The sequence below is a fragment of the Grampus griseus genome (assembly GCF_964374135.1).
Source record: "Grampus griseus genome assembly, chromosome: 21".
NCBI lineage: Eukaryota > Metazoa > Chordata > Mammalia > Artiodactyla > Delphinidae > Grampus > Grampus griseus.
In genome coordinates this window covers 207,619-224,867 of record NC_139015.1, presented here as the reverse complement: position 1 = coordinate 224,867, position 17,249 = coordinate 207,619, and the positions used below count along the sequence as shown (strand labels likewise).

The 17,249-nt window shown below is 40.5% G+C and overlaps 1 protein-coding gene across 2 annotated transcripts in view; it reads left to right on the top strand.

The window, feature by feature from the left end:
• TENM3 (teneurin transmembrane protein 3) overlaps nucleotides 1–17,249 on the top strand; it is a 157,159-nt gene that overhangs the window by 105,336 nt on the left and 34,574 nt on the right. For both annotated transcript variants that reach the window (XM_082680576.1, XM_082680575.1), the window contains 3 exons: nucleotides 9,153–9,385; nucleotides 10,876–11,030; nucleotides 11,823–12,697. In XM_082680576.1, the coding sequence (XP_082536702.1) occupies nucleotides 9,153–9,385; nucleotides 10,876–11,030; nucleotides 11,823–12,697 (1,263 nt within the window). The remainder of the gene's footprint in view (nucleotides 1–9,152; nucleotides 9,386–10,875; nucleotides 11,031–11,822; nucleotides 12,698–17,249) is intronic.

Sequence of the window (17,249 nt, the reverse complement as noted above, 5' to 3'; positions counted from 1 at the left end):
TTAAGTGTGATTATCAAAATCATCCTATTCTGTAAGTTATTTGAGGAACCTTGACCTACAAAATTCATTTCCAGTGTTATTTCTGCTTAAGTCAGCAATTTTCCATAAAATAATTAAAATCTCGGTATTCAACTCATGATGTAGAAACCTTTTCTAACTATGCTTTTTTCTCCGCCTTTTTTTGTCTGCTTCCACCAAGAAATAAAGATTTTAGACATAGGTAAGCATCTTGCTTAAAAGTTATTGTATATTTTTGAATGTCCTTTTTACTTTTCAGTGTGACTATCTGACATCGTTTTCTAAGAACATTTCATCATGAGAGAGGAAACTCAGTATCACAGAACATCTAAGGAATGAAAACTACTCAAATGAACTACTATTATACAACATCTTGCAGCTCCTATTGTGCAATTTATATTTTCAAATTGGCTAACAAAGTAAATTCTGTCACAAAAAAATTAGTATAATGAACATCTCTATGTAACAACAACAAAAAACTCTGTAAACTTCAGTTACTGACTCTGAGCTGTACAGAACAGAACATGTGAAGCACGGCTGGGAGAGTTTACGGAGAGTTGATTTGACCAATAGCCAGGGCGGATTCTGCTTTATTGGGCCCAAAGCTTATTCAATTTTGGGGATTCTGTTTAAGAAAAAGAATCTAAAAATAGTTTACTTCGGCAAATTTTTAAAAACATAAGATCGCCTGAATACGCTGCCAGGGCCCTCATTGGTCTTGGAAGGAACCCATACAAGTGAAGGGGCCCTAAAGGTTAAGCTTTCTTGACTTCCTGGTAAATTCATTGCTGCTGCAGTTAAAACTGTGTGTTTAAAACCCATTTATGTTTTCCTAAGTTGAGAGAATTACTAGATTTGAGTTTTAAGAAGTAGTGTCTCCACTGACATTATTATGGAAGAAAAGACTTTCCTCGAGGCTAAGAATGATTATAGTCGAAGCAAATATATAGGTTCAAAAGTTTTCCAGATTCTGTTTGCTCTGTACGCTTAGCTGAGAAGGTACGGGGCAAGCTTGTATAATATATGGACACTTTTGACTGAAAAACTTTCCTCGGGACAGCAAAAAAAAAAAAAAAAAAGGGAGAAAAAAATATGTTTGCAAGTAAAGCTAGCCAAAAAAAGGAAGACATATTGGATACACTAAATGTAGTTTGGCCATTAAAATAACTAATAAAATGATATTAGATAGAAAAATTAGTGATAGTTTATGTGAAGTCCTTGAGATGAATAAACCCACATGACTCAGTTAAACTGTTGTGTAGAGATTGACAACTAGGAAATTAAAAAGTTCTGCTGAAAGATGTGTAGCTGTTGCATATCGGTACGACCAGGCCTGGTCCTAAGACCTTTTCCTAAGCTCCCCCATTGATCTTATGCTACCAGCTAATAGCCCAGCCCATGCAAAAACTAACACGGAATTTCTCCAGACTTCTGAGCCTGCAAAGCTCTGCTTTCAGAAACCACAGCAGAATATCAAACTTTTTCTGGCCTTGCCTTCTTAGTAACTGTGGAGAAAAGAAGACAACCTGGTGTGTGCACCAACTAAATGCAAAAACACTGGAGGCAATACAGAAAGCCCATCAAAGCAGCCACCTTTTAACAAGCGGGCCTGTTCCATGCCAGGCACGGTGCCAGATCCACGGTGCTGCAGACCCACATAACAGCCCTTCCGGGTTACACAGGAACTGACAGAGGCTCAAGGAGGTTATGTATCTTCCCCAAGATACATAACTAAGAAATGGGGAGCAGAGATTTGAATGCCTCTAAAACGTGTGTTCTTTGCACTATACCACACAGCCAGTTTTCATCTGTCCAAATGGCCAGGTTTCTACGGGCTAATGCCCTGGGTGTGCAAAAAGCTAGATTTATTTCACAATCATTTGACAAATTACCTAGAACTATCGTCTCTCTGGGAAAAAAATCTATGAGGTTAGAGCTACCTTTTTTATCAACAGTACTTTATAAAATGAACTCATTACGTACTAACGCGTGCTGTTCGGCAGTGATACTCATTGTAACCCGTCTCTCATGATTCTCCCCTGTACGTTATCCTGGCTACGTGTGGGTGCTTGCATTTCCTTTATGCGCCATGCATGTAAAATAAACTGGTTTGGGTTTTAACTTGATTTCGTCTTTATTAAGTCAGTGTTAACTGATCGCTTACCATGTGCTGGGCTCTTGGACAAATTGTAGTGTGAGACAAAGTCCATGCTCTCAGAACTCGCAGTCTAGTAGGGGAAACAAGATGTGCATGTAATGACTGAATCACATCATCAGTGTCGTTCTCTGACGCTTCATCACATCCGTGGCCTGTCCTGCGAGAGTAACTGTACAGGAAGGGATTCCTGGGAAATGGGGGCGTGGGTCGGAGGTTTCCCGGAAGGTGGGTGTTTGCCGTAGCTCTAAGGTGAAGTCTGCTTACACAAAACAACCAGGAGGAAGGAGGGCAGTCATGAATAAAGTGAAACAGGGAGGAGCCCAAGCTGACTACCTGTTGGATCTGTTTCTTTTACTTTACCCCTTGCTTCCCGTTGCTTTTGTTCACTGAAAGGATACTGTCTATACACAATGGCCTGCCCCGGGGAACCCTGCCGCTCTGCCTGAATGTTAAACCAAAGTGTCTTTGTTCAGGGGAACATCCGGACCCTGCCCACCTGCGGATGGCTGCAAGAAAGAAGAAATTAACACATCCCCTCCCCCAGGCTGGCCATTCCAGGGGATATTTCCAAAACTTGTGGCCTTTTTACTTTACTTCCTTATCTCCTCCCCGTCACTGTGCTATACAAGAAACTGGCATCCAAAGCCCGATAAGTTGGTTATTTGGGGACTGTAGCCTGCCACCTTCTCGGTCTGTGGCTTTCCGAATAAAGTGGTATCCCCTGCCTCAACACAGCATCTCCGATTTATTAGGCTGTCATGCGGCGAGCAGAGTGAGCTTGGACTCGGTAACAAAAGAATATAGAGTAAGTCAACTTACGTGCTCAAAAGAGACGAGCGGGACATGTTCTAAGAGGAGCCCGATCCACTTCAAAGTTATAATTTTGATAATACCTAAATTACCATATTGGTAATAATGAGAGACACAGGTAGAAAGGCAGGTTAGGGTCAGAGAGCTCAGGGCCTTGGTAGCTCTAAGGAGTTCCTCTCCTGTCCTACAGGGTAACAAAGACAGTAGGGAACCATGGTCTGGTCTTGAACAAGATAGCGGCATCTCAAAGTGGCCTTTTAGGTGAATCTGGTATCAGTGTTCAGGATGACTTGAAGATCAGTTGGAAGGCTGTTACGTGAAACCACGAGATGCTACCTGAAATAGTCTGGCAAGTCATGAAGGCAATCAGCCAATAAAATAAAGGAAGGCAGAGGATGGACACACTGTGTATGGCTGATGAAAAAGAGGAAGATGTAGAAGATAACCAAGGCTTTTGAGTTCAAGTCATCAAACAGAGGACAAAATCATTGACAAAAATAGGGATTCCCTTCACTTAGTAACTAATTTATCAAAATTGACCTAAACAAAATGACGATATTTCAGCTCATCGGAGCTTCTTCATTTAGCTTAAAAATTAAAATTCTTTTCAGGTGCTTCTTCCTAGTTACCTACCTGTATCATCTTCCTTTTGCCAGCTGATAGGATCCACCTGGATTTCTCCTTATCCCCACTTTCCTGGCTAGCATAAACATCATGAAAGGCTAAGGAGTAGGTGATAGGAAGAAAAAGAAAACTATGTCTAAATCCATGAAAATGGACAGAGAAGTCGGTTGTTAATGATTAAGTAAAGTAGGAAAATGCACGCTTCTGCTCCTCTATGTGTGTTTCATGCCCTGTCAACAGTCTCATTAATTGGACTAATGGGGGGAAAGAATGAATAAAAATATTGAATAGTAAAATAAATATAAAAACAATAGTCTTAATATTTTAAAATTCAAAATATTCTGTCATACCAAATTTATTAAGTACTTGTCAGGATATTGTATCAAATCAAAGTCTCTAGCTATACTTTAATGAATAGTTATAAATACTACCGAACATATTAACTTTTTACATAAATGGGAGCTTCTGAAATGCTTAGAAAATAAGTTTCTTTTATATATGCTAAACATTTCCTCTTACGATGTTTATAGTGTTAGTTTGCTAACAAACCCTTTTTGTAGGCAGTAAATTTTAGCTCACTCCTGTTCCAATGCTTTAAAATTCCAAAATAAAGGAAACTAAATTAATTAACTAATACCAGCCAAGGGGCATTTAAGCATGGAGGTCTAAAACTAAACTTTGTGAATTTTATATTGCCAATTAAAAGATCAAAGAAAGGGTCAATCACAGTACTGTGAAATTGAACCAGTTAAAGTTTAGATACGAAACTATAAAATTTTGATTCAGCACTTCTCATTGACTTAATATTTAAAAATTAAGCAGGCACAAAAATATCGCATCCCGAAACCCTGCTTGCAATAATATAAACAGTCTTTCATTAGCCAGAAAATCACAGTTTAATTTTATACATAAATGTAATTTATGCTTCTTCAGACACTCTGTGTTCCAAGTGCTGTGGTACAGTTTCCAGCTAAAAAGATTAAAAGTGCTAATGATATCTATTCTATAGCTTGTCCTTTGCAAATATTTCTCAAGTGTAAGAAGGTTGAATTATGACAAAATAAATGAGCAAATCTAGTCTGCATTTACCACCGGGTCTGTTTCTAACTGAGGAAGATGCAGAGAAAACGGCTTGGTAGTTGTGATGATCCAGGCAGTTCAGGGTGAGTTAAGAATCAAGGCACAGTAATAGTAAAGGCTCTTCACTTGATCTCAGTTTCTTTGATTTTGCTGCTATTAGTCACAATCTCAATGTTATCATAAACCTTTCTGAAATGAAACTCCCAGTCAGTCACACAAGGCTATTGTACTTCTGCTGAATAGAGATTGCCCCCCATTTCCTGCACCCCAGCTGCCAGCGGCTGACCGTTTGCAGTCATCATAGCCTCCCGTGTTCACAGATGTATTACTGATCTAAAAGCTCATCACCCGTTTGTACCACCATCCCAGCCTCTCCAGGGCTTTGGCTTTTCAGGAAGGCAGAAGGACAAGAACCGCTATCAGAAAACTCTGTCCTTAGATCAGGTGTCCTTGAATCCCAGACGCGTCGCACACGTGGCTCAGAGCTTCTTGCCACCAGCCTGGCAACTGAAAATTTCCAAATTCGTCTTTTCTTTCAGAGTTTCAGTACAGATCCCTTCTTTCATTTAGGGAAGGCTGGAACCCAAGAAGCAGCTCTAGGTTGCCATAGCAAGCTGCCCTGCCGGCAGTGGATGTAGCTCTCGTTTCCTGCTATTCTGTGGGGAGTATTTCCAGGAGCACATTCTCTTCTGCAGGGCCACGTGCTCCTCCACATTTGTTCTTCTGGACAGTAGAGTTCTCTGCAAGATTAGAGCCTTCACTTGGTGGACATCTTTCAAGCCACTGGCACATACTACTTGGTTTAGAAATTTCTGTGTCCTCAAGGAAGGAGTGCTTCAGGACAGGAAATAGCAAATATAAAGCACCACTTTGGACCTTCTCTTACTGCTGTCCCACTGGAATAAAAGTTATGCCAATAAAGGCAAAGCTTATGACTCGAATGTCCATTATTTTTGGACCAAGAAAACTCATGCCCTATAGCTGAAGAGAGTGCCACTGCTACTCAAGCAGCCGTCTCAGAAGTCTGTTGTTTTTTCTCAGAATGAGGGACATCATGAAAAAGTATGCATTCTTCATTTACCTTTATCATCATTGCTCCAGAAACAATTCAAACTGGATGTTTTAAGAAGGATCTGCGTCGTTTTAGTAGTTCAGATGTTATAGTATAACAGCAGGACCAAGGAAACAAATTTGAACGTATACAAATTTAGAGAATTTTTTTTCCTTGTTTACATTTTCAGAAGTCAAGTTATAGTTTAGTTAACAGTAATTATTACACTTCTACACGGGCTAGAGTTATAAGGCAAAAAGACGTAGCAATGTAAGAGGAGACAGGATACAAGCCAATGTTAAGAATAGCTAGGGGGGCTTCCCTGGTGGCGCAGTGGTTGAGAGTCCACCTGCCGATGCAGGGGACATGGGTTCGTGCCCCGGTCTGGGAAGATCCCACATGCCGCGGAGCGGCTGGGCCCGTGAGCCATGGCTGCTGAGCCTGCGCGTCTGGAGCCTGTGCTCCGCAACGGGAGAGGCCACAGCAGTGAGAGCGGCCCGCATACCGCGCAAAAAAAAAAAAAAAAAAAAAGAATAGCTAATGCTTATTTTTTTTAAGCATTTTTAAATTTTTAAAATTTATTATTTATAAATTTATTTATTTATTTTTGGCTGTGTTGGCTGCTGTGCGCGGGCTTTCTCTAGTTGTGGCAAGCAGGGGGGCTACTCTTTGTTGCGGTGCACGGACTTCTCATTGCGGTGGCTTCTCTTGTTGCGGAGCACAGGCTCTAGGCACACGGGCTTCAGTAGTTGTGGCACGTGGGCTCAGTAGTTGTGTCTCGCGGGTTCTAGAGCGCAGGCTCAGTAGTTGTGGCGCACGGGCTTAGTTGCTCTGCGGCATGTGGAATCTTCCCGGACCAGAGCTCGAACCCGTGTCCCCTGCACTAGCAGGCGGATTCTTAACCACTGCACCACCAGGGAAGCCCAGCTAATGCTTACTGAGTACATACTGTGTGGCAGGCACTGTTCTAAGGATTGTACTTGTACTAGTTCATGTAACCCTCTCAGCATCCTATGAAATCTGCATTATTATCACCTTTACAGATAAGGAATCTGAGGTCACACAGTGAGTGGTGCAGCTAGTGTTCAGACCTAGGCAGTCTGGTCCGAAGGTCATGCTCATAGCTGTACAACTGGCAAGAAAATAAAATGTATGTATGTATACTTACAACCAGCCGTACAATAATTAGTATGTAATCAGGAGATAGGAAAGACTAAAGAATCTCTCCAATGTCATGTCTGCCAAAAGAGACCCAGCTTGACTGAGTTGCAGCTGTGTCACCAGCTATATATACGTACCTGGAAGATCAGCTCTGTCGATATCAGACTGATTATAGGGGGGAAAAAGCCTCTATAAAATTGCTCTGAATGTTATACTGATATGTAACTTTTCACTTCATTACAGAGTAATAAACTACCGCACTAAGGAACACCATATGTCTCGTTGCATTTAAAACTTCAGGCATCGGTACTTCCCTGGCGGTCCAGTGGTTAAAGCTCGGTGCTCCCAGTGCAGGGGGCACGGGTTCGATCCCTGTTCAGGGAACTAAAATCCCACATGCCGTGGGGCAGCTAAGCCCGCCGCACCTCAACAAAGAGCCCACGGGCTGCTATGAAAGATCCTGCAACTAAGACCCGATGCAGCCAAACACAAATAAATAACTTTTTTTAATTTAAAAATTAAATAAAATTAAATCTCAGGCATGAACTTATAAACATGATACAATAACACTGAGCATGGCGAGTTGATCATCAGCTCTAACCCAGGTGTTCTGAAGGACTTTTATGTCAGATGGCTTTTTGCATCTCTTTATGAGTTCTTCATATCACTTTTCACCCTTTTCCCTCATATTTACACACTCAAGACCTCTTGCTCTAACCTGTTTCTTGTCACTAAAAGATATTAAAGGCTGGAAAGGAGAATCTGAAGGCGTTCAAGCCTTTGTGGGTCTGGGTGTTTGTCTACCAACATCACTGCCACAGAGCTTTCTAGAGCCCCAGAGGCCTCTACAGACCCCATGTGTGGCCAGCTGTCCCCTCTACCAACGTGAGAAACACCAGTGAACACTAGAGCCTTTCACAGCAGAGCCTTTCACAGCAGAATATCACAGCAGAGTCAAGTGCACGTGCTCACCACTTAAAAAGAAGAGCATTAAGTAGTGAGAACTGCTTCATTAGAACCTAACTAGTAATGAGAAAACTACTAAACCATTACTCAGGATAAATATTTTCATGTAGTTAGATTTATACTACATATTTTAAATATCTACATATAAAATAAATGGAAACAAGCCTGTAAGTGTGTGTGTGTGTGGAGAGAGAAAGAGAATGAGAATAAAATCAGTAAAACCAATTTTGTCATCGAAAGACTTGTGGAATCTCCGAGATTCTTGCCTTTGTCAAGGTACCAAATCATTTAAACTCTTTTTAGAATTTTTTTTTCAGAAGGCAATATTTGCACACAGTACAAAATTACATTAATTCCAAGAATGTGGTGTTGAGTATATGTAAGGGGATTACCTTGCAATTTCAACTATATGTCATAATTTGTCCATTCCTTGCTAACGTTGGTCTTAACCGTTTTTACAGGTAACGGGACATAACATATTTTACATTTGCGCTAATTTAGATTTATAAAATTGAGGTACTCTGTATTGTGAACAAATGTCTGTATGTCACCAAATTCATAGACATGTTTTAGAGCAGCTTAATTTGCAAATTTTAAAAATGGAAGTGATGAACCCAGCATTCTGACTCAGTGCGTTAGGCCACTAAGACTGCCTCCTTCTCTTGAATGGCCTCATTTTAGTATTTAACCCCATAGCTCAGAACAGACGTTGTCACTGCGTCAGATTACCTTTCTGGATTCCAGTAGAGCAACCCAGACAGACACAGCACTACTTTTTTTTTCTTTCAAAAAAAGTAATTTTTTTGGAGCCAGGTGGTTTTGGTTTGATTGCAAGAGAAGACAGGAGATTTCCCTACCGTGAGATGCAAGTGAAATCACTAGTATGTTAATACTTCACTGGTGAGTTTGGTAGAGACACCCGTCCCCTGGAGTAAACTTGAAGCCTGTCACTCAAAGGCTGTATGTTAATGGCTTTGAACTGAACCAAAAGGATTCCGAGAACTTGCTTCTTTGTTTCAGGCTGGAAGCATGTTGCCTTGTAAAGGTGATTATTTTTAAGATGGCCGTTTCCTAAATTGTTAAATCCTCGGCAACAGACAAGGAAGGAAAGCAGTCACATTAGAGGTTGCCACCAATTCTTCCACCCGTTGTTCCGGGGGGGGGGGGCGGGGGGAGGGTCTCGGTTTATAATTAGTTTCTCATCAACTGTTTTATTTTGCTTTCAATTTCTGTGTTTTAGGAGTAACTTTCTTTGTGATGTTTATGTATCATCTTTCTTTACAGCAGCAGCCCAGCTCATAGATACTACCTTGCAACTGATCCAGTCTCAGGGGATTTGTATGTTTCTGACACTAACACTCGCAGGATTTATCGCCCGAAGTCACTCACGGGTGCAAAAGACTTGACTAAAAATGCTGAAGTGGTTGCAGGGACAGGAGAACAGTGCCTTCCCTTTGATGAAGCCAGATGTGGGGATGGAGGGAAGGCTGTGGAAGCCACACTCATGAGTCCCAAAGGTACTGGCATTTATCAATTTGAGGATTTCTTTTTATTTAAAAAAAAAAAAAATGTGGAAAATCCAGTTAGTGCCTGATTGTGTTTCATGCTGCGTCTAATATTTTACCCTCAGCTGTGTTCTGGAAAAGGCTGTTTCACATCTTTTAAAAGCTACTTAGTGTGAAACTGCTAGAATCCTAAGTTGATTTTACAGTAAATATTAGGTTCTTGGCATTTTTTATCGTACCTTTTTTTTTCAACTTTTGAAAGAACCAGGCAACTACCCAGTATCATTCAGGTCGCATCCTGTTCAACTTCAAGGAAGTATCTGAATTCTTTTTTTTTTTTTCCATTGTCCTGGAATTTCTTTGTCATGAATGAGTCCCAGGCCTCCTTAAAAGCCATCACTGGGCTTCCCTGGTGGCGCAGTGGTTGAGAGCCCGCCTGCCGGTGCAGGGGACCCGGGTTCGTGTCCCGGTCCGGGAAGATCCCACGTGCCGCGGAGCCTGCGCATCCGGAGCCTGTGCTCCGCAACGGGAGAGGCCGCAACAGTGAGAGACCCGCGTACCACAAAAAAAAAAAAAAAAGCCATCACTAAGCAACCCTATTAGCTCTCACTCAGTTTGGAGCTATTAAACTTCAGTTTCTATGCCATGGGAAAAAATGCTTGCTGTGAGGAATTTCTGGAGGTAACAAGGGCTAAAATTCTATGTGATGAAGGTTTCTAGCTTTTAAACCAGTCAGGACTGACTCCTTGCTCATGTTTTATGCCATTTATTACAGTGTTTTTTGGTTTGAGGCTTTGTGTTTTTTGGGTTTTTTTTTTTTTCATTATAGCTAGATACTATTATGTGAACAAGGACTGGAAGAAAAGTATTTGTTGTGCTGAGTTATTCATACTAGCAAATTTCATTGTAACAAGGTCAATAAAACACTAACCTTGGCTAAGATGTGTTTTTTTTTTTTTTTTTTTTTTTTTTTTTTTTTTTTGCGTACATGGGCCTCTCCCGTTGTGGAGCACAGGCTCAGCGGCCATGGCTCACGGGCCCAGCCGCTCCACGGCATGTGGGATCTTCCCGGACCGGGGCATGAGCCCATGTCCCCTGCATCGGCAGGCGGACTCTCAACCACTGCGCCACCGGGGAAGCCCTAAGATGTGTTTTTGTTAGAATATAAAGTTCAGTGTAACAGAATAGGACCTGTTTCTATAATTTATAGATGACAACACTGTACAGTCTTTATGTTTAAAACACAGGCACTACCTATATGATTCACACACGAAGGACAGATTCTTACAAATTTTGGTTCTTTATTACATTTTACACTTATACGTAACATGAATGCCTATGTTGGGTTTTTCCTAATGTGTTTGCAACCTGCAGTCTTAGCTTGCTGTCTACTGCCCATGTTATCACTGGGGTTAAATGTTGAGTTTCGTGATGGGCCTGAACATTTAATTAAAATTAATCACTTTTGAAAGATTAATAACTGTTCCTTCTCTTGGATACAGGAATGGCGATCGATAAAAATGGATTAATCTACTTTGTTGATGGAACCATGATCAGAAAAGTTGATCAGAATGGAATCATATCAACTCTCCTAGGCTCTAACGATCTGACTTCAGCCAGACCTTTAACTTGTGACACGAGCATGCACATCAGCCAGGTAGTGAAAACATTACGCCCAATTGTCTGTTTTTCTTCTAAGTGACTTGATTTCCTGTGTCAGTACGCTCTGGTGACACTGTGTTAAACCGCGCATGGCATGGGCATCAGTCGTTGTGGTAGAGCCGCTCCACTAGAATGTGTCTCAGGAGCTAATAATGAAAAGTTATCTTCTTCTCCAGCTCTGCACTTGAAGAATTCAGTGAGATACAGAACAGTTATCACTAAGAAGTGCTAATCATTTGTAGTAAAATACCAGTAAAGTAGCAGCACGCAGGTATTCCAAAAAGAACAAAACAGCTTAAATCTCTAATCTTTTGATTGCCTGAGGTCCTTAAGTAGTAGAGAGAACCCACTAGGGTTAGTCCTCAGGGACTTATATTTAGAATTAGAAACTTTACTATTGGCCTGATTAAAAACACAAGGGAACAGTAATGTATTCATAACCTAGAAAGCCCCGCACTGGGTGACTGTTACTGCTAAAAAGAACAAGTATGTTCACATCTCATTGATATGTGTTAACTCACTACTTATGATTCATTTGCTATTTGGCTAGAACTTGCAAATCTTTCAATGAGCTGCATTTTTAAATAAAATTTTATTTCCTACATTTGTCTCCACTCAAAACCTTTTAAGTTTATTTCACTGTATCTATTTTAAAAACAATTTTTAAACAGTTTACCAAATCAGTGGTAATTTCCCCAGATTTCCCCAGTGAATTTCTAATTTACTCTTCTGGCAAATTAACAGCAGCTCAGTAACTGAGTAACCAGACCATTTCTTTTTTATGAAGGTGCGTCTGGAATGGCCCACTGACCTAGCCATTAACCCTATGGATAACTCCATTTATGTCCTGGATAATAACGTAGTTTTACAGATCACTGAAAATCGTCAAGTGCGCATTGCTGCTGGGCGGCCCATGCATTGCCAGGTGCCAGGAGTGGAATATTCTGTGGGCAGGCACGCAGTTCAGACGACCCTGGAGTCGGCTACTGCCATTGCTGTGTCCTACAGTGGGGTCCTGTACATCACTGAAACCGACGAAAAGAAAATTAACCGGATAAGGCAAGTCACCACAGATGGGGAGATCTCCCTGGTTGCTGGGATACCGTCAGAGTGTGACTGCAAAAACGATGCCAATTGTGACTGCTACCAGAGCGGAGATGGCTATGCCAAAGATGCCAAACTGAGCGCTCCGTCCTCCCTTGCCGCCTCTCCGGATGGTACCCTGTACATTGCAGACCTAGGAAACATTCGGATCCGGGCTGTGTCAAAGAACAAGCCTTTACTTAACTCTATGAACTTCTATGAAGTTGCCTCTCCAACTGATCAAGAACTCTATATCTTTGACGTCAATGGCACTCACCAGTATACTGTGAGTTTAGTCACTGGCGATTATCTGTACAATTTTAGCTACAGCAATGACAATGATATTACTGCTGTGACCGACAGTAACGGCAATACCCTTAGGATTAGACGGGACCCAAATCGGATGCCAGTTCGAGTGGTGTCTCCTGATAACCAAGTGATATGGTTGACCATAGGAACAAATGGATGTTTGAAAAGCATGACCGCTCAAGGACTGGAATTAGTTTTGTTTACTTACCATGGCAACAGCGGCCTTTTAGCCACTAAAAGCGATGAAACTGGATGGACAACATTTTTTGAGTAAGTAAATCAAAATTCTACTCTGATTATAAAATACTGTGATATAATAATGTAATCTAAAATAATAGCAGTATAATCCTTTTTCTGTTTATTTGTTCGTTTTTATTGACGTATAGTTGGTTTACAATGTTGTGTTAGTTTCAGGTGTACAGCAAAATGATTCAGTTATACATATATATATATATATTTCTTTTTCAGGTTCTTTTCCATTATAAGTTATTACAAGATATCAAATATAGTTCCCTGTGCTATACAGTAGGTCCTTGTTGTTTATTTTATGTACAGTAGTGTGGATAATGATAGTACAATCTTAAGGGCAAGTTGGATTCAGCTTTTTGGGGGGCCTGGAGCTTCTGTAATTTGGGGATCCCTCTTTCTGAAAAAAAAAAAAAAAGACAAAATTAGACTCAGGGCCTTGGAAGGGACCCAGGCAGGTGGGGAGCCCTGAAGCTTAAGTTTCATTACCATCGAGGTCAATCTACCTCTGCTTAAAGATTAATTTAATATTTTACTTCATACAGACCTAATATATTAGCAGCAAACTTTTGGGGAAACCTACTGCAGCCTTGGCTTTAGGCAAAAGCTTTTGGGGTTTATATTTGCCCGTGTGCTAAAGCTGACTGTTTTGGGAGCTGTCACTGAAGGGAAACTTTAAAAACATTTACAATGAACCTGGCTGAACCCATCAGCACCACAGATAGAAGGGCTTCACTTTTTATCATCAGTGATTGGAGAATCTAAACTCCACCTATAAGGACCTTACCGCTAAATGCAAATGAAATAGCTGGTCACTCTGAAAGCATATGAAAACGTAGAAGGAGCGTCCCGCTGGGGTATTCTACTAAATTTGTGGAGGCGTGGCCCAGGCAACGTGCTCTTTGAACAGTCACATTTTGTGACTGTGTAAAGTCACTTTCCATACTTGTTCATTCCACTAACATCGCACAAATCATAAGGGGAAATCAGATGTGCAGAGACGGCATGCTGACCAACGCAAAACACTCCTGGAAATGAATATTGAGTTCCTTCGTGGGACGTTCTCGATGAAATGCAGAAGCAAATATACTTTCTGTAGGAACACAGCTCCAAAATTATGAGAAGAGTCAGTAGAAAAAAATGATCCAATATACAAATATTTTCCATACAACTTTCCTGGAATAGAACTTACACATTAGGCTTAGTTCTCCTGTACCTTGGCTTGCTTTTCTTTTTTTCACAGATTCCCTTTTCATAAAATGAATGTTACCCAGCAGCATGATTTTGTCAGCAGAACAAACCTTTGTAATTGAATTACATTAAAATTCTGTTCTTAGCATTCCTTTTGCTCATTTTAGGATCACAATAGGAAAGGAATAAATTGGAAGTTAATGGCAAGCACTTCCTTTCAAAGTGATAGCAGGCTCTGTTGCCAAAGAGGCGGAAAAAAGAGTACAGTAAAAATGCTCCCATCAGATGAGACTGGGCAGGAGAGCTGCTCTGATTATAAGATCTTCAGGAAATGATGGTGGCATTTGTAGGGTTTCGGTTTAAAAGCAGGGGCAAAAATAGAGAAATAAGGTTTTAGTACAGTCTAGGACTCAAGCTCTGCTCTGTGAGCCATGTTTGAATGTGTTCTTATTTGTTCCCGGGAATTGACAATGCACAGAAGTTCGTCACGTGGGTTCCTACTGACGCATGGACTTCTGCAACACGCATACAGGTTCACTAATGACCTACAATGAGAAATGGATATACTCCACTGGTGGAGTTGATGTGGGATAGTATAAACAAATTTGGGATGTTTACTTTTTTAATATTATGGTACACAAAGAAGACACATTTCTCTAGTACTAAACACTCTCCAAGAATTTCAGACTTAGTGAAGAATCAACATGACTGCTAAGGTAGAGGCTGAGTTGGCAAACCTGTCTTGTGAATGTAATGGGCAAGCACTGTTTGTAAGAATGAAAGTTTTTAATTAATTAAAATAAATCACAATGATATTTGCACTAATACAGACCCATTACACATCATATTTAAAGTATATCTGTTAAGTCTTACATCTAGATAAATTACAATAAAGGCAACTATTCCAAAAAGCATTATTGAAGTATTCCACCAAATATAAACATCATAATTATATACACACACGCATATAAACATGTGTTTGCTATAACTTAAGAATATAGTAGTTTACAGCACTTGAGAAACAGCTTTTCTAATCAAAGAAACAGAAATATTGCTTTCAAAAAAGTGTTTTTGTTAATTTTCCTTTAGATGTCTGCAGCAAAGACATGATTTAAAAATTTCCAAGAGACATTTATGCACTTTGCAAAACAGTGTATTACTGTACAAGACAGGAAAAAAAAATAGAGCATTTAACCTAAGTAATTCAGAATCATCATATCAGAATGACAAATGATCATTTTTTTCTTTCTGTACATTCTTATAGTTTAGCTGTGAATGAGCAAGGGTCCACCCTTTCTAAGGATGAGAAACATTAAAACACGTTCAAAAGTAAGTGCGTAAAGGAGTGTCATCATCAGGCAGCCCCTCCGAAAGCACCCTCTGGATTCTGACAGAGTGGCCCCTTTCTGTCTGTGTAAGTCTGAGATTGTTGATGGACACACTCAACCCCCCACCTCTACTCGTCAGAGCCTTGACAACAACAGTTTCTGCTTATTCTGTGCTGACTCGGATATATGAGACTGGATGTGAAGGTTCTAGAAGAGCCAGAGGGGACTCTGAATCCCTGTCAAACTTCCTTGGTGTTTGTCGTTACTAGTGAGCTGGCAGACTCCCAGAACCCTAGTACATGTCTGTAATATTTCCCCTCACGTTCTTATGGTACTACATGTCTAATTTAGACCTTTTAAGGGTACTTGGTACTTTCGTAAAGAAGGGATGTGAGAGGTTTGACAATGGTCACAGTTTTACCAAAACCACAAGGAGATTATGGGGGAAAAAAAACACACTTCACAGTTGAAAAACACCTGTTTTCTATGACTTTTGTGACAGTAGTTCCTAGATCTGTTACATGCTGTATCTATCTACGTACAACTACCTTGCAAAGAAAGATTAAACTTTTCAGCCCAAATTCCCATTTGTATGTGTCCAGCTTTCTAGCTAGCCTAGTGTCTAAAAAGCCTTGAGATTAAAGCTTTATCGGATAGAAACAGATGGGAGAAGACCTGGGATCAATAAATTGCCTACCAATAAAAAGTGCAGTCGCTGCAGTTTCTACCAAAGAAATTTTAAAAGAGAATTAGCTGAAATTGTTTACCTTACATGTTTTAATTTCACTTCTTTTTTTCTTAGTGCAAACTTTCATTTACCATCAGCATGTCACAGTCTTGCGACATGTGTGTCACAGAACGTACAGAATGAAATGTGAAAGTATTTTCTAAAATGCAAGGTGTGCCGTTATCTCTGTGGCTCCCACGGCTCCTGGGAGCTTGCAGTGCACGTAGAACGCTCCCGATAGCTATTTGTTGAATGAAGGAGTAGAGGAGTTCACCTGTGGTCAGGTGAACGGTTATTTATAGAGAAGAGTCTGATGAAACCTAGAGCTGCCTCCGTTGGGAGAGTATCATGTGAATGTTTGCCTTCTGAAACAGTTCAGACTTTTCCGTAGCAAGAGTTAATGCTGAAAATATTAACACTTCTCATTTTTGTTGTTGATTTTTTGAAATATATTTACCTACTATTACACATTTACTCTCTTTTGCTTTATAAAGTAAGGACTTCCTCAGTTGACCTTGTTATTACAATAATTAACGAAAATTAAAACTTCATACTGGTAGCACTTTCTTCTGAAATGTTGGGATTAAAGAGTTAGAGACAGAAAACATTTCCCATGCAAATACAGTTTAAGTATACTGTTGCCCCTGGTAACAGGAAGAATGGCTCTAGGAAAAGGAAACCCGACTCTCAACTTGAGATTCTCATCAGTCACCAACAAAATAGGGTGACTTTCGGGTTCACTGGTAGTTTGCAAAGCACAAGAAACCTTCATTTCAGAAACTAGAGATACCGTCTTGGCACAGCAATTTCTCTCCGTGTTACTTGTGATTTTTGTGTCCCTACTGTGATTTGTTAGGGAAGTGGCCAGTGTTCTTAGACATGCTACAGACGGTGTGATAGGAAGACAGGTGTCAGGTAGTTTATAACTCAGCTCTGAAATCCCTGAGTTAGACTAATATGTTTCACGAGCGGAATAATTATTTGTTGCTAATTGAATAAGCCATCTTGCCTCAGACCTCCTCTTCCTTTGAGTTGCTGGGCGGTAGAAAGGATGTCCATCTGGCTCTGGTGTCCCCTTGTCTGAGGACACTGTGATGAGCCTACTTACCCCCTTCACTTAGTATTAGGGAGTATTTTGTGCTGGTCTTCATACCATTTTAAAACAGTTATCACACGTTATAATTCCTTAGCTAGAGTAATTCCAGGGAGACCCAAAAGATCTTACTTGCTAGAAATCTATTATTTAAAAAGTTCATAGCCAGAGCGAAACCTCAGTTCTTCACTTGAATGCACACAAAAGCAAACCCAGTGTATTGAACTGGGCAATTGA